Here is a 25,744-nt window from a genome sequence, read left to right on the forward strand (position 1 = left end):
TTTATTAACATCTTAGTTGATGGTTCGTGGAAGGACAATAATAGTGCTGGATTGTTTTAATTATTTGCTTTGATTATTAAAACAACTACTGATGAAATGAAAACACAGTAAAACTATTGTCACCATTCTAATCTATATCATGCAACACCAAAAGCTTGCATTGTAAGCAATAACCTATAGGCATGCAAAACGTTCAATTTCATGATTTATCGCAATACAAAAATGTATTTCTAACTCTCAAAGCATAGGTATCGTGCCGTGCGTCACGATGTACTTACATCCGATTGGTCGACGGACTATTGCGTGCATTACGTCATCAGGGTTACAAAATCGTTTCAGTTAATGTAAGCAAATACATGCAGATCAGGCGGGAGACAAAAAAAGAGTTTCATTCAGTTACTGACAAAACAACGTACGGACGTGATGTCGTCACAACTTACATTTAACGCTTGCCTGACAAAACACGAATTCAACTCGAACAATATAAACAACAGACCGATAACTCTGCAACAGAATTTCAAAATCTGAGGCTTTCGCCAATTTCGCACAAGAAATTACAAAGATGTTCTTTTTATTTTTAACAAATGACAGAACGTACAAACGCCAAGGTCGCTTCAACTTTGAAATAAACATTTTAGAACAACACAACAAAACAACATTTTAGAACTTTCCAAACTGACATCACACACCACGATGGACCGGTCCGGTAACATGGAAAAGAAATTCAAACAGAACACAAACACAAGCTAGAATATGATCAATCGTTCATGATTTACTAATTAAGTATCAATATAACTATCATGAACATGCAGTGCTGGGGAGGGAGTAAGGCAGCATTTTAATTAGGCCACTAGATCAACACTTTCTGGATTTTGTTTCGTTTCATAATCTCAGCAATGCAGTGTCACTGTTGGCAAGATGATATAGTGCCGCGATAATGTGCTTGAATGAATAAAAAAAAGAGAAACCAATTCAGATAAAAGGTAATAGCATTGTCAGACTCTGGTGCAAGCGCAGACCCCAATCAAGATGTTAGTCATGCTCATAACCCCGTCCAAGACCAATTCGAATTACGTCTGTTCACAGGAGAATACATGTGTAGAGGTGCAATTATTTTAAATGAGCCTAATTGGCCAAGGGCATTAGAATTCGTGTTAATGACCAAATCTTTTTTACAACTAACTTTACAATACGCGTAAGGTTAAATTTCATTTCAAAGTGAAGTGGGTCTAATTCGGACATATTCCGTATGAATGCAGAGTGCAGTCTGCAACGTTTTATTCCATCAACTTCAGTATATCTCGCATGCTCTAGATTTTCAACGCAGAAGGGAGTTAAATGATAAGTTCAAAGGTAAAACTCCAGTGTGAGGGAGGATATCAGTATTACTCAGCATGCAGAAGGTGTACCACTTGGAACGGGGACAAATAAACACTGTGGACAACGGGTGACTCTTGCCACGGTGAGTGTTTCTTAGATTAACATGCACGCATGCGTGATGGGAAAGTATAAAGTGGCAATGAAGCCGTGCATTGTGGGGTCAACTCATTTGGGGGGAAACCAGGCACAAAAAATAGGCTGGGTATGCATTCAGTAGGAAGACGGGGGGGGGTTATACATAACCTCTTCACTCAAAATCAGAACATTTCGGGATAAATTCCAAGGCACAATGCTGAAGTCACCCACCACCTCCAAAGAAGAGCGGCAGAAAGGCTAGGGATAGTTCAATGCGAGGTGGAACCAAACTTATGCCTAAATGGTGACCCCACACCCCGAGGGAGGGCAGACTTACCCACGACGTAGAGAGCCACCGTTATTTCGTCAGGAGCTCCCCATCTGTTGGAGGCCCGGCAGGAGTAGTTACCAGCGTTCGATGGCTGAACGTTCCGGATAGACAGGGAGCCGTTGGACAGGACTTGAACGAGATCGTTCTGCTCTAATACTGATCTGTAGTTCAGAAACAGGAATGGTATTTGGTCTGTGTGTTCTTTGTTTCAAGCAGCACCTAAGATATGTACATGGCTCAAAAATGCCTTTATAATAACCAACCAACCATAACCAACTTGTCCAAAATATCTTACATTACAGCCAAGGACACATCTTAGTTTTTAATGCATGAAGGGTATCCTTTTTCGCACCAAATACTGCTTAACGAACAAATGAACTACATATGAACTAACGCCAAGTTGTTTCAGGACAAGAGCCTTTGGTTTAGGAGAATGCTATCCTTATAGCCTTAACAGTCCCCAATCCTCCGATTTCAATATGATTTTACAGGCAACATAGGGGGTCAGGGCCGCCTGGAGTGCAATAGAAGGGTTAGCTGAAAATGTTTACTTTGTAACTCAATACTTTGGCATTTGAATGAGTGGAATGTTTTAAAGTGCCATTTGAACGAGATTCCAACAAGAACTTCAGAACAACTCCCCGCCGACAAAAACAACAAGCCCCTCGACCTGATCACCCAGTCCACTGTTGCGTTTTCGTCTATAGATTTGCAAAGCACATTAGAAATGGCTCAGCAGAAAAAAAGTGACCAGCCACAATGCTGTGCTTGTGGTAGCCATTCAACTGAATTTCTCTGCTAAATAGTTTATATCAAGCAGGTAAGCGAGCCTGAGCCCCGATCAGCTCGATCAATTCACCTGTTTTTCTTCCACTCAATGACAGGAGTCGGTTCACCTACTGCCAGGCAGTCCATGGTTACATCGTCTTTCCACGTCGTGGTGATCGTCTTTGAAAAGGACATCACGCGAGCGGGAACTGCAAATGGGCAAATTATGTCAAGAGTCGATAAAGCTGATATCCAGACATGAAGTGTGCTGGTTCTTTCAGATATCATTAGATCTACCCGCGTATATCCACTGTGCGTTGTGTGCTATACTGCATCCACAATTAAATATGGCTCCTTACAGTGACACCAACATGTTACAAAATACATGTAATTAAATATCATATACATCACGAGAGAAAAGAGGCTATTTTCCCCTGAAATTAATATTTGCCAAAAGAAATTTCAGAAAACAAAATATAACATTCGAATTCATAAGCAAGCTGTTCCTCTGGTTGTTTAAGTATGGTTAAAATAAAAACAAAACACATCCACTGGAAAGAGCACCAACAAAATCCATTTTGGAGCGGAGAAACAACTTTCCATTACCTCTGGTCATTGGGATTTCCGTGGCAACTCGACTGGATTCCCCTTTCCCGATGACGGTCTTGCCTCGGACCCAGAAATCGTATTCGTGGTTGGTCTGGAGGTCGTTGACCAGGTAGTGATGAACATCTGGGTCAAGCTCCAACTCTCTGGTAACCTATGATACCAAGTGAGTATAATGCTTATTGGTTGTTTGTTGCTTTACGCATGCATCAGAAACTGAAATGGCGAAAACCCCACTCAAAAAAGATATACCTTGGCATGCTGACAAGGTACACGGTCTTTAAACTGACAGGAATTAGCTCGTCATATAGGCATGTAGTTCTTCAGACTGAGAAACAGAAATTACCGATTGTTCCACTCCAAATCTTGTCAGAATGAGGATTAATTGCATGTTACTTTAGACACCCCGTAAATCTTTGTACACTTTTTTCTAAACTCAAGCAGACCTTCCGAGAATTATTGATCCATCATTGAATGACCAAAGCACGCACTGACTTATGATCTAGTTCGCGTAGATGGCTGTGTCGATTATGAGCCTCGAGGTTTACCAAGAAAGAGCGCAGTTTCAATGGAAGCTCCTTGGTCGAAACTGAACTTCGCTGGTTCACAACCGACTATGAAATGCACACGTTATCGGTTGCATATCTACCAGCAAAATGAGCACTCCCCACCACAATGGCTCTTTTCAACCAATGAGGGGGGTGTTTCGGCTCGAAGCGAATACATACAAGAATTCCGTTTCCCAGAATCCTGCGAGTACTGAAAAAAGTACACTCTCCTTCCTTTCCCCCATTTCCTAGAGTGTAATGTAATATTACCCTTTAAACTGTTTCCGAGGAATATTGAGCACCTACCTCGTTTTCGCCTTCCATGAACTTCACGTAGAGGTAGTAGTGGAGTAGAATACCGTTGATGGAGAGGGGCTGTAACCAGGCAACCATGATGCTGGTGGGCGAAGCAGCATAAGCCTTGATATCTGCAGGTGCTCCAGGAACTGACACAAAAGATAAATAATTAGGTTCAAGTGTGTTGCTGCCGAAAAAGCTGGAGGTTGTATGATTCTGAGAGGCTAGCGAAATGCTGAATCTTATACTACATTTTGGTCCAAACCACAACCCGCTTTAAATTCCACAAAGATAAGCAAACATTAATATATTTCTTACTGGTTTGTTGATATTGGCAGATGAGACAAAGTAGCATTTGATGAATGGAGTAGAAATTCAGAGCTTATTCCTGAGAGTATCTTTCGACACAACAGAAAATCTGTTTTTCAGTGTCACGGCATCAAACCGTTTCACGTTGCATGTAACCCTCATTAAGAATAATGACTGGTTTATACCCAATTCGTCGTATAAAAAATGTGCATAATCTGCATTTTTCCGAATCTGTAAGAATATAATCTTACGTTTCGCGTTGAACTGTTTGCCAAATCCTTGTGGCCTCTGCACATGCGTGCTAGATAATGGGGCATGGCCTCCCTAGTTCAGAAAGTGAAACAGTGCAAGAGGGTACATCTCCGGCAACCTCAAGTATGGAGTTTTTGCCTCCGGGTCGCTAAACTTACGGTCTTCCTGCGTTCGGACGAATATAATGGGACTTCTCACTCCTTCGCCAACCCTGGTGTAGGCAACCACCTCCACGCTGTAGTTGGTGAACTTTTGCAGGTTGTAAATATGGGCATTCAGCTCCAAGGTCTCGTAGACCCGCGCGTCAGTCTCATCTAGACAAAGAAATATTACTGGTGATTGCATGGGAACAGATGAATGTCACCGGCAGGAAACGTTCATTCTATCTATATCATGACCACTGCTTTGGTTAAAGTGCCCCCAATAGCTTTGGCGAAGAAGAGGTGCCCTTTGCACATACAGAAGTTGAAATCTAGTACTTAAATCAACTGCAAGGCGACTGCAAGCGAGTTTACCTAAGATTAAGGACGCTTCTCTGTAGGACCTGGTTTAAAAAATTGAATAGCTGCTGATTTTTTTAATTGGTAAGACTGAACGAAAGTTATTTGACTAGTTATTCTGATTAAATATTAACTGAATTGCAATTTTATATAAACTTGTTCTACCTTCATCTTCTCTGACTGGTTCGTAGTATATCCGGTAACCTTGCAAGATACCATTGAGAGAGTCCTGGGAGGCTGGACTGTCCCACATGACCATGATGCTCGTGGGTCCAGTCGGTACAGCGTTCACAGTCCGAGGCGGCTCGCTTGGTACTAGAACAAGAGGACAAGTTCAAATTTCCCACAGTCCTCGCAAAAATATCAAAACTTTTCTTTGCAGTGGACGAATACCAAACCTATTTTGATATATTCTGTGAAGACACACGGTGTTGATTTGCAAGGATCGGCTCGAAGGGCTTGAATGAAATACATTCGAATCAAAATCAGAATCAAAAACAGTGGAACAGAATCATATGAAATCGAATCGAAGTTTATCAAAACTGTGACACCTAATCACAAACTCGAATCGAATCAGTTCAAAAAAGGTATAGTTCAAATTCGTCAAAGGAGTCGTGAGCCGTGATTCGCTTCTCTATTTATTTCTCGCCCAGGCTGATAAATTAGAGGTGATTCTTGCATTTGATAAAATCCATTAAATCAGCTTATAGATTTTTAGTTCCAAAAATGCGCATGCTGGCAAATGACCTTATCCTCTCAAACTAAAAACATTCATGCAGTAAGCTCTCACCATCTTCCAGTGTAAATATGTTCCTCTCTGGAGACCATGGGCCCATGCCTTTGCGGTTGTAGCCGGCTAGCTGAATGGTATATTCCCCAAACTTCCTCAGGTGATTCAGGGTGTACGTCTCGATGTATCCAGTCTCCACCGGGATTGATATCGTCTGGAAAGGTGAGTCGCGATCCTTGTAGCGGATCTGGTAGCCCAGGAGGACGCCGTTTTGCAAATCGGCCCGTGGTTGCTGTGTCGCAGACCAAACCAACAGTTTTTAGCTGCATCCCTCAAAAGGTACGTTATGCTTCTATGCAAAACACATGCATTTGTAGACTACTGCGCTCAGAGTGGAAATACCTCATTACAAAAATGTCAGGTTTAATATTCAGAGAACAGAGAAACTAACGTGACAGACTTACTCTCCATGTGATGGTTATGGACTGTGACGTGTGGCTATCCATCTCAATATTCAACGGCGGCCCAGATGGAACTGCAAATTGATTAGAAATAAACCCACACCATACATAGACTTGCCAAAGAGAAGTACCCAAACATGTATCCGATTGAATATCTCCTTCTTGTGTCAGTATGACCACGTCTATAACAAAAAAAACACTGTGGTACTTGTACCAATCCCAATAAAAATATTCAAGGCGTGTTGATTTTATCATCTATAAATGATTTACTATAAACCTATCCTCCTATCGTATGTCATCTTGTTCAGTCATTTTTCATCCCCAAGCCTGAATAATGATCGTGTAAATTTCCTCTTCTTGTGTCTGCTTCATTTACCAATTCTGGGCCTTATCCCAAAAAGGACTAGTTTACATACACTCAGGCAGGTAGTTTTCCCTATTGGAGCTCATAATTACTACCTAAAATGTGCAATTTACAACCAGAATGTTTTCAACAGAAAGCCATAATGTGGCATTAACAAGGTGACATGAGTTAATCTGAACTGATGCGAAATAGATATCTGGCACCATGGTAAACCACAGCAGCCGATTGATTTAGAACAGGCAGCAAAAGATGTTATTGTTTTCCATAGGGACGAAGCGCTACTGTGATAACCAACCTTCTTCATCCGTCGTGAACAAAATGGCCGTGCTGGCCTCGCTGATGCCGATGGCGTTGAACGCGTAGATGCGCACGTTGTACGTGTTGTACGGGTGCAGCTTGGCTATAGTCCACAGGTATCTGGTGACGTTGGCTGGAACATGCGCAGTGGGGAGTCCACCTTGCCAGGCATCTGCAAACATGGAAAATTCGGGAACAATCAATACTGTTTCATTTGTGGGAGTTTTTTAAGAAGTGTGTAGTGCACAGGCGTCAGCCCACCTCTGTGGACTGGCTAACGAAATTAATGAGATGTCAGTTAAGAAGGTTTAGTATCTTACTGTAATAATATATTAAAAGTGACCTAAATCAAAGGTTTGACAAATTGCCCGTCATGAAAGCCTTTTCCAGTAAAGCATGTTAGAGTGTAAGCAACCCAAGATATCATGCTCGTTGTGCCCGCCCACGGTAGTATTATTCTTTCTTTCTCCGAGGCCTACAGCGCGTTGTGACTCCAATTGGCTTCTTACAATGCATCCCACGCAGTGCAAACAGTTTCGGAACAAGGACCGGACCCTACCACTGCCGTTCTTGTACTCCAGCGTGAAACCAGTCAGGGGGCTGTTGCCGTCGAATTCCGGTCGCCAACCTAGCGTGGCACTGCGGCTCGTGATGGCCAAAGCGCTAAGATTGCTTGGCGGCTCTGGTGGCTCTGCAAAATATAAACCCACAAGTAAATACCGGATGTGTGTACCAATCAGACACTTTTTTTTTTCTTTTATATATTCTTGGAAAAAAATGGAGAGCACAAATGGGCGATATTGAGGTTTGGACAAGAGGTATGTTTGGACTCAGAAAGGGTTTACTATAGAGGCTATGTTTGCGGTCACACGGTCAAAAATCCGTTCTTCAACGGAATGCTGGATACGAAGTCCTTTTGCGTCACTCAGCTAAGAACCTTACCAAGAACCCACAAGCGGGTCGTCCTCTCGTCCGTCCCGTACGCGTTCTCGGCGTGGCAGGTGTAGACGGCACTGTCCTCCCGGCCTACCCCGAACACGCTCAGCACGGATCGTAACGAGTTCCGCGCCGCGACGTTCTGGATCTCGAATTTCCCCTCCAGCTCCAGCCGCGTGTAGAGGACGCCGTCCTTGCGCCATTGGATCTCCAGGGGGTCGTGCCCGGTCGCAAGGCAGTCGATATGGACGTCTTGGCCCGCGTCCAAGGTGATGTTCTCCTCGTGGTCGTCGAACCTCGCTGGGACTGGTAGAAGAATTGTGTCTGGACATTTTAGCACGGTTCTCATTCAATCACAAGTTCTTAACAGAGCCTTATTTTACGAGTCCCGTAGGTATTCTGAGGTAGCATAAGTGTTAAAAGTTTCAAATTTCTAAGGACATTGTCCTTTGAGGAAAGCATTAAATTATATCCCAACAGTAAAGACACAGATGTAGGAATTTCACCTGCCATCCGAAAACAAAACCTACGGTAGCCAGAAATCTTTTGTAACATCTTTGCAACATGTTATTCTGTAACTTCAATGACGTGAATCATCCAAACCCGACAACAGCTTTTGTGTAATGTTCTTCAGTTTGAAGTAAGTTGAAGCAAAGCTTAACTAGTACAAACATTTCTTGAAACAAAAATTCTTCTACATCAGAGATAATGGGTCGCTCGTGGATTAAAAGACGTTTATATCAAATTTTATTCTGTATAAAGAGTTAAAGACCAGTCTTTGTTCGTTCACTTACTTTGCACTGTAAATCAAAAGGTAGAGATATGGAATTAGAGCGTGGTTGTTTTTATGTGATAAACCAATTCTGTATTTTGTGCAAGTCCCGAATGACCTCATACACGCTTCATTTGGGCAAGGGCATTTGGAATATCGAACTGACTCATTGGGAACTCACGGAAGACAGAGAGCTTTGCGGTCTTGCTGTCACTTCCCACGTCATTAGAGATGTGGCACAGGTAGAATCCACCATCCTCCTCTTCCACTTCCTCTATCATCATGGAACCGTTCTCTGTCACCGAGATCCTCGTGTCCTCGGGTAGGTCCATAAAGTTGGACGCTCCTGGTCCTATTTCCAAATTTCACATAAATATGATCGCAGTTATATGAATGTGTTGGAGATTATGTCACGTGTTCCCAATCAATAGAAAGTGTTTTTTCTCTTCAACATTGTAGCTTTTCAAGATGGGTCAAGCATGGTGTACGACGGTAAACAATTGTTCCAATCCCACCGCTGACACCATATTAGGGTAGCAACTACCGGTAATCAACTGAGTACCCACCAGGAACAATATCACTAAGGCCATGCATATTGTAGAATCAATTAGTGAATTTCGCACTCTGAATGCATGACCAAAATGTATGACTTCCCGGCAAATGCAGATACGTTTACAAGCGTTTGTGAATTATTTTCACACAGCTCTTGAGAGGGATCGTAGCTGTCCTGAATGTTTCATTCTCAAAGTGCCGCCGAATGCATGATAGCCTTGACTGTTCTGAGCTATGTACCCCTATTTCAAGATTAAGTGACATAGTCTGCAGCCGGATTTGCAATGGAGCCAAGCCTTCTGTAGGATTAACGCGTTGGTACCTGCTGCCTTCTTCCAGACGACTACCGGTTTGGGTTTACCGTCAGGCACGCAGGGGATGTAGACGGTGTGATTCAACACGACCGAGGTGTCCTCAGGTTGCAAGACAAATCGAGGAGGAACTGCAAAGATATCAAAGATATCACATATCAAAATGTATTATTACTTCAAAGAGTGTTTTGGGATGTGAATGCATCAGTCCTGGTATAAGAGTTGGAGTTTTCACCTATGGATACTGGATCCACCAATGGATCAAATGAATAAATATGATTGTATAATTTGATGTTTAACTGGACAATCGCATCGGCCCTTTCTAATGCCTGAAGGAATGTGTTGGTTGTTTTTTTTTCGGAGAAACCGTCAAGGAAAGGAGGCTCCTTCCAATAGTTATCATAATGCTTCCCGCCACTGACGGGGGCCGGCCACTACTATGAACGGCAAGTGTTAGCGTCTAAGGGGTCTCTGACAACGGCGTGCTAGAGTTTGGGGGAGTTTGGGGGAATGGGGAAGGGTGGAGGGATGACTTGCCCAGCCATGAAACTTTGAAAATCGGGGTGAGGGATGACACCATTTGACTCTAAATAGAAGTCAATGTTCATTGATATGGATGTACATTAAACATGCATTACATTCATGCAGAATCTATCTTACATCAGAAAGGCATAGGACTCTATTTATCGCTTTTTGAAAGTTATTTTCCTTTTTGAACGATACTGGATGCATTTCAGCCGTTTGGAAGTCCAAAAAAGTCTTCACAATTCGTTTTAATTTTTTGCTCACCACAAAAATGTGGGCGTGGGGGTTGATTTAATAGGGCCCATCGCCCTCAAAATGTGGGGGTATATACCCCCCCCCATGATTTACGCCCACTGGGTCTCTGGATTTCGTTTACATTTATTAATATACCTGTACACGAAGTGGGCCAACATCAGCAGAGAACTCACCCAAAACAACAAGCTCTGTGGTGTAGTTCACAGTAGCAACCATATTACTCGCTACGCAGGTGTAGTTCCCGTCGTGCACGGGTGATGCATCGAGTATCAGCAGGGAGCTGCTGAAAGCCGTCTGGCTTTGAGTAATTCCGATGCCGGGGGGAATCGGCTCGCCGTCCTTCAGCCACGAAATAGTTATCGGCACATCGCCCCTCGGGATGGTGCACAAGAGTTGGGTCCTCTGGCCTTGTGGTAAGGGTGGAGTCGAGAAGGGGGCGATCTCAGGCGGAACTGAGAGAATAAAAAGTTTTTTTCATTTTCAGTGCGCCGAAATGGGCAAAGCCTAATCTAGCGAATTCGATTCAGCACATCACAAAGGCTAAAAAATTCAACACTGAATGAGTTACAGCAATCTCTTCCTTTGGAGTGCGAGTCCTGCATGAGAGTGCAGAATGAATGCCTGCTATACTTTAAATTAATTCTGTTTGGCTTTTTCTATTAATTCTAGTGAATTAAGCAGGATAAGAGGAAAAGATTTTGGATAACACATTTTTGTACATATTCATGTCAGGTAACTACTTCTCAACTATCAAACGGAGCGTGCTTATCAGTGGTTATCTCAAACTTACAGAGAGCAGAGTAAGCACAGGCTAAAAATTGTTGAGGGGTGTGAAAAAAGAGAAACCATGCGGAGTGCTGACATCTTGCGGGCGTTTTACAGTATTTTGAGTTTATGGAGTAGACTTACTGTGCACAGCAAGCGTGAATTTCTGGGAGTGGGTCAACTGTTGCTGGTTGCGTGCCGTGCAGACGTACTCCCCCTCGTCCCGGCCTTGCTCCACCCTCCGTATCACAAGGGTCCCGTCGGGGTGCACCGTCTGCCGGATGTTAGTTGGCAGCGTCAGGCCCCTCTTGGACCAGGTAATGGACTGAATCGGGTAGCCCACTACGCGGCAATGCACGGTCAGATCGCGGTCGGCAACTGCGGTGATGTTGGGCAGGGGACGGACAAAAGGTGGGCCTGGTGGGAAAACGAATCACTCCTGTTATAAGTTTCATCTTGTTTATCAAAATGTTCTGCTATTCGCAATGATACGTCATTTTGGATGTTCACGTCTTAGTTGTGACATGAGTATCTAAATTGTTGGAGCCAAAATGGTGGATTATACTGTACTGCACCTATAATGAACGGCGATTTTGGTTCCAAAGTCGGAAGTTGGCGCTACTCTCTCTTTACAGCTCTGACTCGAATAAAGCCAGGGGAGGAACCAACAGAAAAGGACAAATCAGAAGGGCCTGTTTGACAATGAAATTCGTCTTGAGGCGAAGCGGGAATTCTACCAGGAAAGGTTCTCCATGTTTGATGTGGCATCCTCCAGTTTGTACATCTGTAACTGTTGACTTTTTAAATTGCAGGGCAAAGGCACGTGCAGTTGTGCTTGTAAGCTTTTAGTGCAACGGAGGGAGCTAACAATACTCGAATGGCAGTGACGTAGCCGGGACAACTGTCCCCGTGGGAACTCTTCCCTGTGAGAAGAGCCGGCCATCTAGCCAAGGGAGACAAGGGGGAAACTGCACCTCCATGGAAACTTTTTCCCTCCCCTTCCCTCCCCCCCCCCACGGGAGGTTTGCTCTGCTACTACTCATTACTGGCCTTGACAGTTGACTTATGTCAAAATGTGTAAAGCCTTGTTGATGTTGTTAGCCTACAGCGATGAAGTGCATGAACACGGTTTGGTGTTAATATTGGTGTACCTATTTGATATCTGTGCTTCGCGCAAAATTAATTTCAAAAAGGAGATGAAGCTGTTGGCGCTCGTGGGCCTCTGAGTAGATGGGCGGAGACATCACTGAGCAGTGTGCGTTGACCAGTAACAACGCCACTGGATGCTAGCTCATAACGTGAAAAAAAAGATATCTCCTTGACTCCTACTCATAAATTTTGAAAATTGGCCTTTTACACCGCATGTAGGAGCCCTGTACTATTGCAATAATTGCGTTTCGTGTGACTCAGTATGCCACATAGGCGAGTACCGAAAAAGCCACATGTGGTTATCTCGCAAACGTGCTATCGATCCTTGAGATAATCCCCGTGTAACACTTAACGCCGGGAGAAAAGCCTATTAAACCATCATTTGCATACAGCTGTACGCATGCACGAATTCAACCGCAGGTTAACTACCAACATATTTGCACAGCATAAACACAGTTAAATTGCAAAATGATTATCGCAGGGTGTTGTAATTAGACACTGTAGCACCCGTGCCGCCATAATAATTTCCCAACAATAGTTGTCAGATTTTCAAAAGGTTCTTGCCTTCAAAAATGTCATTAAGTCTACCGTATTGGCTTCGGCGGAGAACAATGTGCACCATACGGTTACATTCACTTATCAAGTATGCACGTGCGTCGTTGATCAGCGCCGCAACAAGTAAGTTATTAATTAAATTGTTTCGGCAATACAAAGACGGGGAATTGTGAATAATACCACACACATTACGGGCTTCTGTGTCTGTCGAGTTGATTGCCTTTGCAATCATATTATCCTAACGGCCATAACGCAGTTAGAATTCTCGCTCCATATGCCACTGTTACCTTTTAAAACTAAACTACAAGATAAAGCGGTTTTTACAACGCACCAGGGGCTCCCATGGTGTTGTTTCAAAGCGTTTGGGAGACTACAACGAAAATCTGTGTATATTTCTTGAAGTTTTACCCAAAGCATTTCTCACTGTGAACAGTTCAGCCACCTACCATAGCACTTTGACGGTCAAATAAAACCATCCAAATCTGCACAAAACTCTTTATCGCCCAACTATCTAGCAATTTGTCTGAACAGTAAAAATATTCCCAATAAAAAAGCCAACAATTCTTAGTAAATAAATAGGCAGCAGAACGATGCTGAATGGGCAAAGGAAGGACATAATGAACCCCTTGTGTTTATCTCCTTTGTACTATGCCTCATTCAGTGCAATTAAATTTCACTTTGTTTTCGCCGAATAAGTTCAATATGAAGCAGCATATGCTGGAAGACAGGAAACAGGAACTCATTGTCAATGAATATCAAATAAAGTAGTTCTGGGTATTACTGGGAACACATTGCGACTTTTTAATTTATTGATGTCATCCCATTGTTCCGGAAAGCTGTTTCGTATACAGCGATCCAGTGACAAGAATAAGGAGCCATTACTGCGTTGTCCGTACGCGAGTGGACATAAGAGATGCACACTGAATGCTTCCTCATCAGCCAATGGGAGCACACTGCTAAAACCAAATTCGCGCGCTCGTCAAGCTTAGGAATGTGTGCCTGAGTGACGGGGACACCGCAGAATTAAGGCGTCAGCGAATAGGTCTATGGCCTGATTTCAAAATTATTTTCATCAAGACATGCTTGCTTTGAAAGAAGAAAAAAAGTTTGAGTAATCCTCTTTAATGGCTTCACTTTGTTTCTTCATCGTTTGGATATCAAAGGCAACGAACACAAACCTATAACAAAAATATGGTCTTCATGGCTCGCTACACCAATCTCGCTGGTTGCCTCGCAACGGTACAGCCCGCCATCTATCGTCCGTAAGCCGGTGATGTTCAAGTAGCTCACCACGTCCCCGTCAGCGTTGATGACGTCATTGTTGGCGTACCTGCTGATTGGCGGAATGGGCGCGTCGTCACGATACCACGTGACCTCAGGGGTAGGGTTTCCTGCAACTGTGCATGACAATTGGAGGTTGGGCCCCGGCTGAAGGGTCTCGTTGGTGAAGTGGTCGAGCAGGATTGGCTTGGCGGCTGTAATTGTGAGGAAATCATTTCATAAAAATATCACTAGTAATTATACTTCTGCAAAGGGTCCACTCCATTGCATATTGAGAAAATTATGGGAGAAATTCATGCTTTAGTAAAAAAAATAGTCATTGCATTAATGTCAGAGACATTCCAATGTATGCACAGGCGTAATGAATAAGGTTTCGAACAAATTCATCATTTAGAATAAAACAAGCATTTAAGATTGTTAGGGGGTTGAAGCAGTACAAAGAAATAAAAATATTAGTTTTGACTGCTCAGCCAAATAATGCATTAGTCAGTCCACTGCAAGGAGTGCACAAGTCTAAACAGTTAGAAGTCGTGATTTAAATGCACCCAATGGTGCGATATAAATATGTTGGTTATTTGTGAAACAAAGAATCTCACCAGAATATAGGTAAATGGTATTTTGACCAACATTTAGCAGAATATCTTTAAAAGTAGGATCGATTTGTGCAATGGTTTTCACAAAACCTGAAATGGCAACTTTATGACTTCATAAGGAAATCTAAATTAACCCTTGGGCCCGGATTTTAAAAAGGGGTCCTTTAAGTAAAAGATTATGTCAACACTTGCATGGAATATTTCAGTCAAAGAGCTGGAAAATAGCACCAAAAGCAATATAATCAAAAGCACAAAGTTTCAAGGGGACATTTCTTACTTTAAGAAAGGACGATTATTAAGAGACAAACTTATTTCATTAAAAAATAATGTATACAATACTATTGTACTTAAAATGTTGTTAGTTGATGGTTGGGCCTAGTGTGTTAGTGTCAATGTTTATAAATCTGAAAACCACTCATACATGTTCAAAATAGACCTTTCGATTAAATGCAATATTTGACAAAGCACTACGCTGTCACGCGTTCAGATGCAAATTACGTGACGTCATTATGGGTTATAAGCTGTGCGTCTCAAGTGAAACCACCATGCATATTTTACCTGTTCCGTCGAGTACTTCGTTGCTCATGATGGATTCATCTGCAAAACATATTGACCAAATCGAATAGAACACCACAAGGAGACAATATGTCCGAGCGTTTACGAATTGGTTCATCTGGAACCCCATAAAGGATGGCTTAGTATTACCGAGCGTCGAAAACACCACCAAACTAGTCCTTGGATTGTGACACAAATTGCGGAGGATGGCACTTAAGAAGTGTGTACACATGTGCCCAACGGGATTACTAATATCTCTATTGCACTTTGGTGGCTTTGCCATCTGTCCAGCTTTCATTAGGAGTTGCACGCCTGAAAGCCGAGCCGTGGGGGCAGCTCTGATTGGCCCAGCGTGATGTGGAAGCCACCTGGGACCCAATCAGAGGCGGTGTTAGATTTCACTCGGCTTGCATACGTGCGCGTGCCACAGGGGTTGCGAATTACAGTACATACACAGGTCATTACAGCGATGTGGTTTTAAAGTGTTCCAGTCTTGTTCTGAGGGCTGACTTCGATTTCCTATTTGCTTTCTTGCTCGGAAAAGCCCTCAGTCTCAGCTACACTCTAGCTTGGATCACCCACTTTGTTTTGTTCGTCGTGGCTCGCACGATGTCGCCGATCGAAGTATCAGGCTATGGTGGAGAAGCCACTTTGGGCACGTGCCACATGAATGATCGCGTATCGATCCCAGATCAATATCCACCCGGCATTACAAGAACTACGTTCTTTATGGAATAGTAGTACACTTACATATAATGTATTCCCCTAATCTTCACACGGGCTAAAGGATTCTTTGTCATAACGAACCAACGTAATATTTACACAAGGCGATTTCTAGAGGATGTGTAGGATACTGATGGGGCAAGCTTTTGCTCGCGTCCTGTACCAACAATCTATGTTAATTGCTACCCGATTCCTCCTTCGCCAAAGTTACTAATGACTCTAATTTACGTGTATTAACAAGCCGCAATGGGATAATTAAGGCGCTGATTTCAAATTTGGTTACCCAGTTTTATTAGACATAAGACAGTTTATTTAGATGATCAACTGTAATAAAAAAAATCATCTATCTGTTGTCCATAGATCCCTACATTGTCGACTCAGATTTAATGGCAGCAAGACCGTCTTTAAATCGGACTACATATCAAAAAAAAAAAAAAAAGAATAGATCGGTGTGAATGAATTAATAAGTCGAACAGAACAGCTTCGCCTTTTCAAAACAAGGTATACGTTTGGTAATCGTAAAAAGGGCATTACGAGTTAAATAATAAAGAAAGAACTAATGCCAGCCGAAGTTTCTCTTTGATAAATATCACTTGCTTACTCTATCTCAAACAAAAGGGGAGGGGTCTGGTAACACGCCTTCAAATAAGTGCAATTCTCCTTACCACCCATTGACAGCTGCATGGTTGCCTCTTTGGTCTCCCAGCTATTGCTGGCCACGCACTGGTACATGCCCCGGTCTCCACGGGTCATGTCCGACACTTCCAGCGTGCCGTTGTCGAAGATGGTCACCCGGTCGTCGCCGTCCAGTGGCTGGGCGTTCTTGTACCAAGTCACCCGTTCGATAGGGTAGCCGCTGACCGTGCAGTTGAAATTGGCGAAGGCGCCGACGTCTACGCTGCGACGCTGTGGGTAGAAGTACACAGCCAGGGGCTCTGACAAGCACACGTGGAGGAAAAACGAAAGCCTTCAGAGGTTGTGAAGACATTTTATTTTAGATTTCTCAGAATGTGCTTGGGGTAGCTTTACATCACCTCAACATTCCATAATGGTTAATTATAGTTAATAATTAGTTACCTAAGGAGCGCTCTACAGACCGTCCATAATCCCATTATGGACACCTGCCGCATTACCATGGATCCTGTATTTTGAAGTTAGGTCATAATGATATAAGTAAAGAGAGGGCTTGCGGTTACACAAAGTGGATAAATCCTTTTTGGAGGATATATGTTTCTGATAGGAAATTGAATGTGAACTCGACATTTCGACCGGTTTGCTCTGGTCGTCGTCCTGGTCTTTGACTCCACTCCTGAGGATTTGGCGCGCGCGGTGGCTGTGGGCGTACGAAGAAATGCAGATGAGACTGGGAGATTGGGAAATTACTTTGACTTGCCGCTTTTGCGTAAGAGATAGGTGAGTGGTGCAACCATTATACACGTACGTCGAGCCCATGGAATTGGATATAGTATCCAACTCTATGGTTGAGCCATGAATGCGGACGATGGAGAGGTATCCACGGTCAGTACATGTACATACGCAACCTCGTTCTCATTGGTAAGATCTTGCAGCGCCATACGCTGTTTCCTAGCATGACTTGAGTGATCGCACGCAGCCCATATATGTAGTCGACGTTGTTAGGAACTCAGCACACCCACAAAAGTGAACAAAACGGGACTTACTGCGCATACATTCGGGTGCTAGATCGGGTCGCTCGGCAGTGTTCGGTTAATGCCCGGATATCCGAACATGCCGGATAAATGCGACCGTTACACCGGAAAGGTCACGTTCTATACTTTCAAATGTTTCAAATCAATCAGTCGTTATTATTCTAAACACTACACAGTTATGCTGGTGTATAGTCACGCTACATACCAAATGTCAGTCTGTTCTGTCGTAATAATCCTTGCTCGAGAGAATTTGAAGTAATAAGTAATACTGATTGACCCATGTTTGTACTGTGACGAGAAAAAGCTGAGCCGTGTTCAGTCTGACCATATGTTGGGGTGAATATTTGCGTTGCTGCTTGTTAAGACTGATCTCAGGCACTTTTTGCGAGTGGATAAGTGCCTCAGGTATGGCACGTTGGTTGATGATGATAGGAACATTCGGCGTGACCATCGGCAGGTTTGGCACGGGAACTGTGACCGCATCATCAGCATTAAAAGTGTTTATGGCGTATGATTTCCGAGTGGTTAGGGCTCTTCCGGAAACCTGACAGATAACATTTCATGGCACTGTCCCTGGGCAACAATTGACATGAGAAATATCAATAAAATGAGTTCCCTTTGACTGGATTCCTCTCAGCTCCTCTACATTTGTGTTCATTTAAAGCAATTTTGAGGAAAAGGTGTCTTTTTAAAAAGCTCAGAGAGATTGTGTTTCATTGCATCGGCATACAAAATGAACAAAATTGCGGAACTTGCTCTAAAAGAAATCTTAGCCTTTCAAAGGGGACTTCGAAGCATTTTCAAGACAGAAGCTATTTTACATTTGTTTCTGATATAAATGGAAGGAAATGCCAGTTCCAGTTCAAAAATTGTACTCGATTCTCTGGGTGCAGTTGCGTCAGAGGTAACGATGACAAATTCCTGCCGCGTTACGACAAAGCGTACGCACATTGAAAATGAAAGCCCACGCCAAAAAGACGACCATTTCTCATAGGTAAGATTGTGGTTGCAGTGAGGCGAGCTCAAAGTAAAAGCACACATTACATGAGCCACTTATTTCAACAACACATGCCCCAATTGAAGTGCGTCTAAGGTCATTCAGGACTAGCAATACGCGCGCGAAGTCTGCCCTGTCGACTTGGGCGCGTACTCGTTCCCGAATGACCTTGCTTTGAAATACCGAAATTTACGAAAATGTCAATCCAGTGAGCTTACCCCGAACGGTAAGATGGCGGCTAGCAGTCACGCTACCGGAGTCGCTGGTTGCCTCACACTCGTAAACCCCGTCATCCTCTAGCCGCACCCTGTTAATCAGCAGGTTGCCTCCCTTCAGAGTCAAGCGGTCGTCCAAGATAACTGGTTGACTGTCTTTCTTCCAGTGGTAAGTGGGGATTGGGTAGCCGCTGGCCACGCACGGCAACTCCACCGCGTCCCCGACTTTGCCCACGTACTCTCGCCGGCTGTTTATCATCTCGGGAACTGTGTTCGTGGGATCTGGGCAGTGGAAAATCCCGAAAATGAAACCTACAATTTCTCACAAACTAAATGGGGGGGTTGTCTGCACTCTTGAAACGGAAACCCTGAGCAGTTCTTGACAGAGTAATTAATTCAAACAATTTGCAGACGCTCCAAACAAATTTCCAAGACTATACCGAGTGGGTAGAAGTAATGAGGGTTATTTACAAAAATCTGAAGAAGGAAAGTTGCTTTGGGGCAGCGAATGGATTAGCAAAGTTTAAGGAACGACATTTGGCTTTGCACAAGGATTGATAATGTGTTCACATACAGTGAAAGAAAGCGCATAAAAGTGGTTTGTTTCCGCGTTACGACCTTTCTTATATCATTTCAGCAACATCATAACTCAAACTAGTCGTGATTTATAAACGTTCAAGGCAAATCTAGTCGAGTTTTCATCAACTGCCTATAGACTACCGTACAATTATGTATGTAAAAGGCATTAGCGTAAGAACCAGAGCGTGAACCAACACGCGTGCGCACTCCATTCGTTTGCACTACACTTCCTGGTTCAAAATGACGTTAAACTTCGGTACTCCATACAGTCTTTAAAGCCACGAATATGTACTTTGGGATACAATAATAGTCCAAAAAATGAGAATGCAAGACAGATTTCCACTGGTTCCGTTTTAAAACCTTGAACTCACTCGCCACATTAAGCAGCGCTGCTCGGCTGACTTTGACTTCCCCGGTCAGTCGGTTCTTCGTAGAGCAACGATATTGGTAACCCGTTCCATCCTCGTCACGAACGTCCCGGATGTGGAGTTCGCCAGTAGGTAGAATGCTGAATCTCCCTTCTACAAAAATAGTGTTACACAAATGTAGTTTAATGTACATAGCATTTCTTACATTTTAGGGGAAGACCATGCTTCGGACAAAAGTATCCAAGCCTAATAGAACAAAACTTGTGTTGATAGACAGGTGTTGAGGCTTATCTTGGTAGAAATTGTGTCTACTTACCAGAAGTCAGGGGATTTGTCGAGCGAGACCATGACGTCACTTCAACGTAATCCTTGACGTAAGCAGGAATAGCGCATTTGAACACAGCGGTGTTTCCGCGCATCACGTGATTGTCGTGCAACTCTACAGTGTAAGCTTGGATGATTACTGCAAAATGAAAATAAACATCACATTCGGTCGAAAGTGGTTCCTTTATCTAATCCGTTGGCTATCTACTTCTGGCTGGTTCCCAATTCAACAATTTAATATCACAGTGAGGATTGATGTTGGTCTGGCTCCTATGCAGCTGTCAGCTTCAGTCTGGTTCCCTAAATGCATGACTATGATCGTAGAACCGATCAGCGTATCAAAATTGAAGCCTGTAATTTTGTTGAGTGGAGCTAAAATGGCATTATCACAAATGATACGATCAGTTGGCTTCAGCTATGCAGCTAAGCAAAACAATGTGTGGCTTCAATACACGGGCTTTCAAGAGCTCAATTACCTTCGAGGATAAACGTATTACGGCCAGCAGCAGGAATTGTCTTGAAACAAAAAACAAAGTGTTGACAGGGTTCCATTATTTTTTGGAGGATTGCACACGTTCCAGAGTCGAAACAGGAGCAGTTTTGTTTTACCGGAATACTTGTGCCATACACGGCTCAAACGTTAACTGAATTCTCTTTTTTCACTTCTGAAATTATCCAGTCATCGTCATGTTGAAACAAAAGCACGCTGAAGTGTTGGAGACTGCGCAGCCAGTAGAGGCGCTACTCCAGGGTCCAAAATATAGGCGCAGTTCCCCTTGAACCCGTATCCTTGTTACGCCTCTAGTTGAAATTCCCGGGTAAGGGTGAGAGTCTCTCTCGAGCGTCTGTAGGAGAGTCTAAGAGGTAGCGTCGAGAATGCTAATGTTCAAGTGGCTAGCCTATGTACATGGTTGCTCTCGTAAGCTTTTATCACGACGTTGTTGAGTAATGGGAATATATGTGCTTATAGCACACAAAAAAAGTTCAATAAACAGTTTAAAGATACAGCAGCTCTTTCGTGATGTGACTTTATACAGGCACGGGGCACGTGCCCCCCACCCTGCGGAAGCGGAAGGGCCTCTCAGCGGAAGTCTGTACCCGAGGTGCCCCCAACAATTAAATATACACAACTTATGTACTAGCCGCAGTTCATTTACTTTCTGAGACCTCCTGAAGAAATATGTGCACAACTGGGTGCCCTGTCTGAAATGTCACCAAATTAATACTACAGGGATCGTTTCAGATGTCAGATTCAGTATCAAGTCAATGGGATGACGTTGGACAATTTATGTCGTCTTTCAAAGGCATAAGGCAAGCTAAAGATACTAGCCAATTATTTGGAAAGGAGGTTTTAAGATAGCCATTCAATACAGCCGTATTTTCTTTTCACCAAAATACAATCGAATATGTCATACACGATGAAATGACTGCTACGGGAGATTCGATATGCAGTCTGCATCTAAAACGACTCAGGCAGTTTGAGCTGGACCAAGAGAGGGCGCAATTTTATTAACAAAGGGGGTTCCTTTGGTCGGAACTGAATTTCGCTGTCTCACGAACAACTATGAAATGCACGCGTTACGGTCGCATCGCTACCAACAAAATTATCGATCCCCACTAACATTGCTCTTTCAACTGACAAGGGGTGCTTCTGCTCAAGGCAGATAGGGAATCAGTACGGAAGACGGATACCGTATTGATCAGTTCAACACAAATATTATCGATTTTTAATCGACAGAACACTCCTGATGTCTTGCTATGCTGTCGTCCCTTGGTTAGTACTGGTGACGACGGCCAAATATCGCCCGCCTCGAGACTGTCAACGCGAGGACTATAAATGACCGAACCGAACACGGACCTCGCTTTCGCGGTGCGTACTTGAGCCGGGAGAGCGCGGTAGCACCCTCATCCTCGAGTGCCTCGCCCTGGAGACCGGTTAATGTACAAACAGGAGCCAAAGAATGATCCGCAATTAGCGCGGGTAGGGGTTCCCCGAACCTCTCCCGTCCCTGGTGCTTCACCAGAGCCGCTCAAGAAACGGCTTAATTCCCACGCAATTATTTTCATTAGAGCTTGTTTATATACCTGTAGGCGCTGTTTTGCGTGCGACACAGTCGAACACCGAAATGAAATTCCGCCGGTTCCTTTCATTCGTCGGGCTGCCAGCAAAATTCTAATTTTCCAGGGGGAAGTTTATGGCTTATGACTCTACAACTCCGGTATGTGCAACGCTCGGATATGGTAATTGCCAAGTCGAATTTGCAGTATATTTCATTCAACTAATTTCAGGTAGAGCAGCGTATAAAAACACATATGGTTTTTGCCAGTCTTTTAAATCGACCAGGCAGATATAATGACACCAAATGTAGTATGAATAATATAACTGACAGACAACAGTTCAGTTGTAACACGGCCAAAGACGAGGGTGTGTAGAAATATTTCGTTAAACAAGGTAAACAAGATTACAGTGTTCACAGTCAAAAAAATCGAAATATTATTGTTGTTTGATTTAGAACTTTAACTTTGCAAGAACTGACCAAATTGCTACTAACATACAATTAAACACATTCTATCCACTTAATAATTCAACGCAAGGAAACATATACTCACAAAATATAATCTTCCAAAACTAATCATTAACCCAAGAGTGACTGATGTTGCAACGGGCCGGCAAAATTTAATAAGCCAAACCCTTGTAACCTAACTGATACCGACATGAAATTAGCACGGAGTTCTCAGTCTACTTGAACACCGGTGCCAGCACGGAGGATGCATTCGAATTTAATTAACTTGGATTTTACTCGTCATTTTGAACAACTTCCTTTCTCTGAACACAGGACCCGTGTTTACTTACATCAGTGCAAGCCCTGGCATTGATATCGAAACACGCTCCGTAAACGTCAAGTCGGCAGTGGAGAACCCTCGCCTCAGTTTACGCGGCATTTCAATAAAAGACTGGTAAAAATGATGCCAATTACGCCAGGTCATTACAGAGGGACCTACCTTGATCTCTCCGGCCCAGTACATCAAACTGGGAGTCAATTTATTTGAATTAGCTTAATAAAGAATCAGAATTTACTTGATGCATCAATCAGCATTCAAATTCCTTTTTAGAACATACACACGTGAAAAAATAGTGGTTTTTTTGTGTTTTTTGTTTAGTGTTTTTTATTGAGCAATACGTGTATTGCGCGTCAGAGACAACACTAAATCCATTTCAATTTCCCGGAAATTCCGTTATGTACGGTACGTCATTGGTCATTTGAATTCGTGTCTGAGCAAGCGCATGCAGCTGCCTACCAGGCCAAACTGCTGTCAAAAGGATGGAAATTTAATGGTTGAAAGATGACAAAATGGGTGTATATTTTGCTCCTAAACCCACGTACTGCTTATGCCAAATGATGGTATATAATAATTAGGGCACTAACGACAATTTGACATAGTAATTATCATGACTCTGAGCCTAGCCTGCGACTGCATAGTGTTTACTGTTAACACGCACGTCTCTTGCACATTTTTGAGTTATTCAAACAAACTGAGGGAACAACTGGCTACAGCAAGTCTACAGGGGTTGAAACCTCTTACTGAGCTATAAGCAAGCTGTGTTGGGTTTTCTCTGTGTTGTATTTGATTTATTATTTTGGCAAGAAGGGCTCATGATGTTTATAAAGGAAATGTAAAATAATCCCGGCCGTTTTTCAATCTCAGTTCCAATGCACGTGACGTAGGAACAACGAGAGCCAATCGGACGCCAGATATTCTACTCAAGGAATCCATTTTATACCCTTGGCAACGATTGGTCTGTAAGCAGCCAACAAACCACTAGTTTCTTTACTACAAGCTCGACAGCTAAATCAAAGTTTCCTTTTTGAATTAGTATAACAAACAAACCCTGCGCTGGAAAATCTAGGACGATGAAACAAAAATCTGTTTCAAGTTTACTCTTCACTTTGCCTCTCTCTGTACCCTCTGTCCAATATAGATTCAATTACAATATGGTGCAGAGAGACGATCGATTCAAGTGTTGTTTTAGGGAGTGGGAAAATAACTGAAAACCGAAGCCACAGCGTTGTGTCAACGAGCAGGCATGGCGATACCGCAACCTGCCGTCAAATGAGCAAATAAACCGGCCGGTGTTTGCTTATACGCTCCTCTCGGGTAACGGGCATGGAGGTACGACTGCATTTCCAACGTAGTACGTCCTAAATTTTTCGTGGAAACCCTCATTACGTATTCTGTCGAGCCCATGCAAGAAATTGAGACACCAAACTGAACCTCAGGAGAAGACTAATCGGTACATTCCGTGTGATGCACAATAACAAACCACACTTGAGCCAACAAATGCAGCGATGTCGGTGTCTTTGCCAATGAAAAGGGAACAATATGTCCTTAAAATCTTTGTGTGAAAATGTGACTTAAACCATGCAGTCGAAAATAGCCATCCCAACAAATTCTAGGGACTTGTAATACCAGTTACTTTATGCTTTGGGCAAATACTTCACAACTTTTTTTCATCAGGCTCGTATTACACGTAATTTGCTTAGCAAGCTTGACATACCACAGCTGTGTTACCTTTTCTGATATTTTTGAGTATCAGTGCTCCTGCAGCGCGACTAAGTTCGTCGATATTTTCCGCGCCGTCTGCCTTCCAAGGTCTAAAGTTGAAAAACAAAAATACAACACTTGGGGGGCGAGGAATCGCTCGGTCGTTCCGACTGTCACGACTGCAAGACCTTGTCTTAATTGTTTTACCTCGGGACAATTTCCCAGGAAACTCTGTCAAAACTCTCTAAAAGGGTGCCATTCATCATTCTCGTCGGCGAGACCGTGTCCTGTGTTTGAACACTCGCCGGGAAAAACACGCTGCCCCGGATGTTGGGTGGTACACCCGTATTCAACCCGCACGCACAATTACACATCGAATCACGCCCGTCTGTTGATGAGTGGACCTAGGACACGCTTTAGCGGTGAGTCTAAGAACGGACCCCCCCCCAAGTACACGAATACACGTCTCCCTTTCATGATGGTTCTGTATTACTTCTGGTCATCACATATCCCACTCTCAACAGTTATGCAGATTACGCGGTCTAAAGTCCTATTAATTAATGAAGGGTAGGTTTCTTTTGGAGGGAGGGGGTGTACGTTTTAAAGAGATTTGAAAAAAAAGAGCAGCTGAAGCGGGGCGTTGTTTCCATTAATTCATCTTAAAGGTTTAGGCCTTCAAATTCAATTCTTTCATACTTTGTGACATACAGGCTGCCGTGGTGACCCACGCAGTAACAAAAGTGCCATCCTGTTGTCACATGACGACTAGATTTCATTGAAATTCGGTCTCTGGGTCTTCCGCCTCGGCATCCCCGTCAGTTGGCATTGTTCTGCGCACTGCAGTCATGCGCAAAATGGCTGTTGAGCCCATACTTCACACGGCTCAAAAGGCCAGGTAGCCTACTGCTCCGCCCGTCTGGTACGGTTAGCTTGCAATTGTGTGGCAAAGTGCTTCCACCATGAATGAGACACTATGGCTTCCCGCTTTTGGTCTTGAACTCTTTAGAGAAACCCTTCAGGGAGAAACTAACAGTTTGAAACTTCAAGTGTTGTCTCAAAGCCAAAAATGAAAGTGCAGTTCCTGGTCACCACTGCCAGCGTAAATGGATGCGTCTTTTAATAGCATGTCAGTTTACCATCGGTTAATGAATGGTGCGTG

At 43.4% G+C, this 25,744-nt stretch overlaps 1 protein-coding gene across 4 annotated transcripts in view; it reads right to left on the reverse strand.

Moving 5' to 3' along the window:
- The window catches only part of LOC110980586 (cell adhesion molecule DSCAM-like), a 65,185-nt gene that overhangs the window by 17,940 nt on the left and 21,501 nt on the right, over positions 1-25,744 (reverse strand). For 2 of the 4 annotated variants that reach the window (XM_087142428.1, XM_087142427.1), the window contains exons 3-23: positions 20,033-20,179; positions 19,720-19,869; positions 18,773-19,051; positions 16,556-16,825; positions 13,917-14,213; positions 11,179-11,451; positions 10,443-10,721; positions 9,501-9,620; positions 8,808-8,978; positions 7,861-8,160; positions 7,478-7,609; positions 6,917-7,090; positions 6,261-6,331; positions 5,857-6,088; positions 5,232-5,381; positions 4,725-4,880; positions 4,015-4,154; positions 3,161-3,314; positions 2,646-2,763; positions 1,793-1,947; positions 279-296 (exon numbers count right to left, since the gene is read on the reverse strand). In XM_087142428.1, the coding sequence (XP_086998554.1) occupies positions 279-296; positions 1,793-1,947; positions 2,646-2,763; positions 3,161-3,314; positions 4,015-4,154; positions 4,725-4,880; positions 5,232-5,381; positions 5,857-6,088; positions 6,261-6,331; positions 6,917-7,090; positions 7,478-7,609; positions 7,861-8,160; positions 8,808-8,978; positions 9,501-9,620; positions 10,443-10,721; positions 11,179-11,451; positions 13,917-14,213; positions 16,556-16,825; positions 18,773-19,051; positions 19,720-19,869; positions 20,033-20,179 (3,786 nt within the window). Of the gene's footprint in view, positions 1-278; positions 297-1,792; positions 1,948-2,645; positions 2,764-3,160; positions 3,315-4,014; positions 4,155-4,724; positions 4,881-5,231; positions 5,382-5,856; positions 6,089-6,260; positions 6,332-6,916; positions 7,091-7,477; positions 7,610-7,860; positions 8,161-8,807; positions 8,979-9,500; positions 9,621-10,442; positions 10,722-11,178; positions 11,452-13,916; positions 14,214-15,170; positions 15,355-16,555; positions 16,826-18,772; positions 19,052-19,719; positions 19,870-20,032; positions 20,180-25,744 lie in introns of those variants that run through there. The other 2 variants (XM_022237416.2, XM_087142429.1) reach the window with 2 other exon arrangements.

Source organism: Acanthaster planci, linkage group LG10 (genome assembly GCF_054643075.1).
Source record: "Acanthaster planci isolate LZ-2023a linkage group LG10, COTS_SCS, whole genome shotgun sequence".
Lineage (NCBI taxonomy): Eukaryota > Metazoa > Echinodermata > Asteroidea > Valvatida > Acanthasteridae > Acanthaster > Acanthaster planci.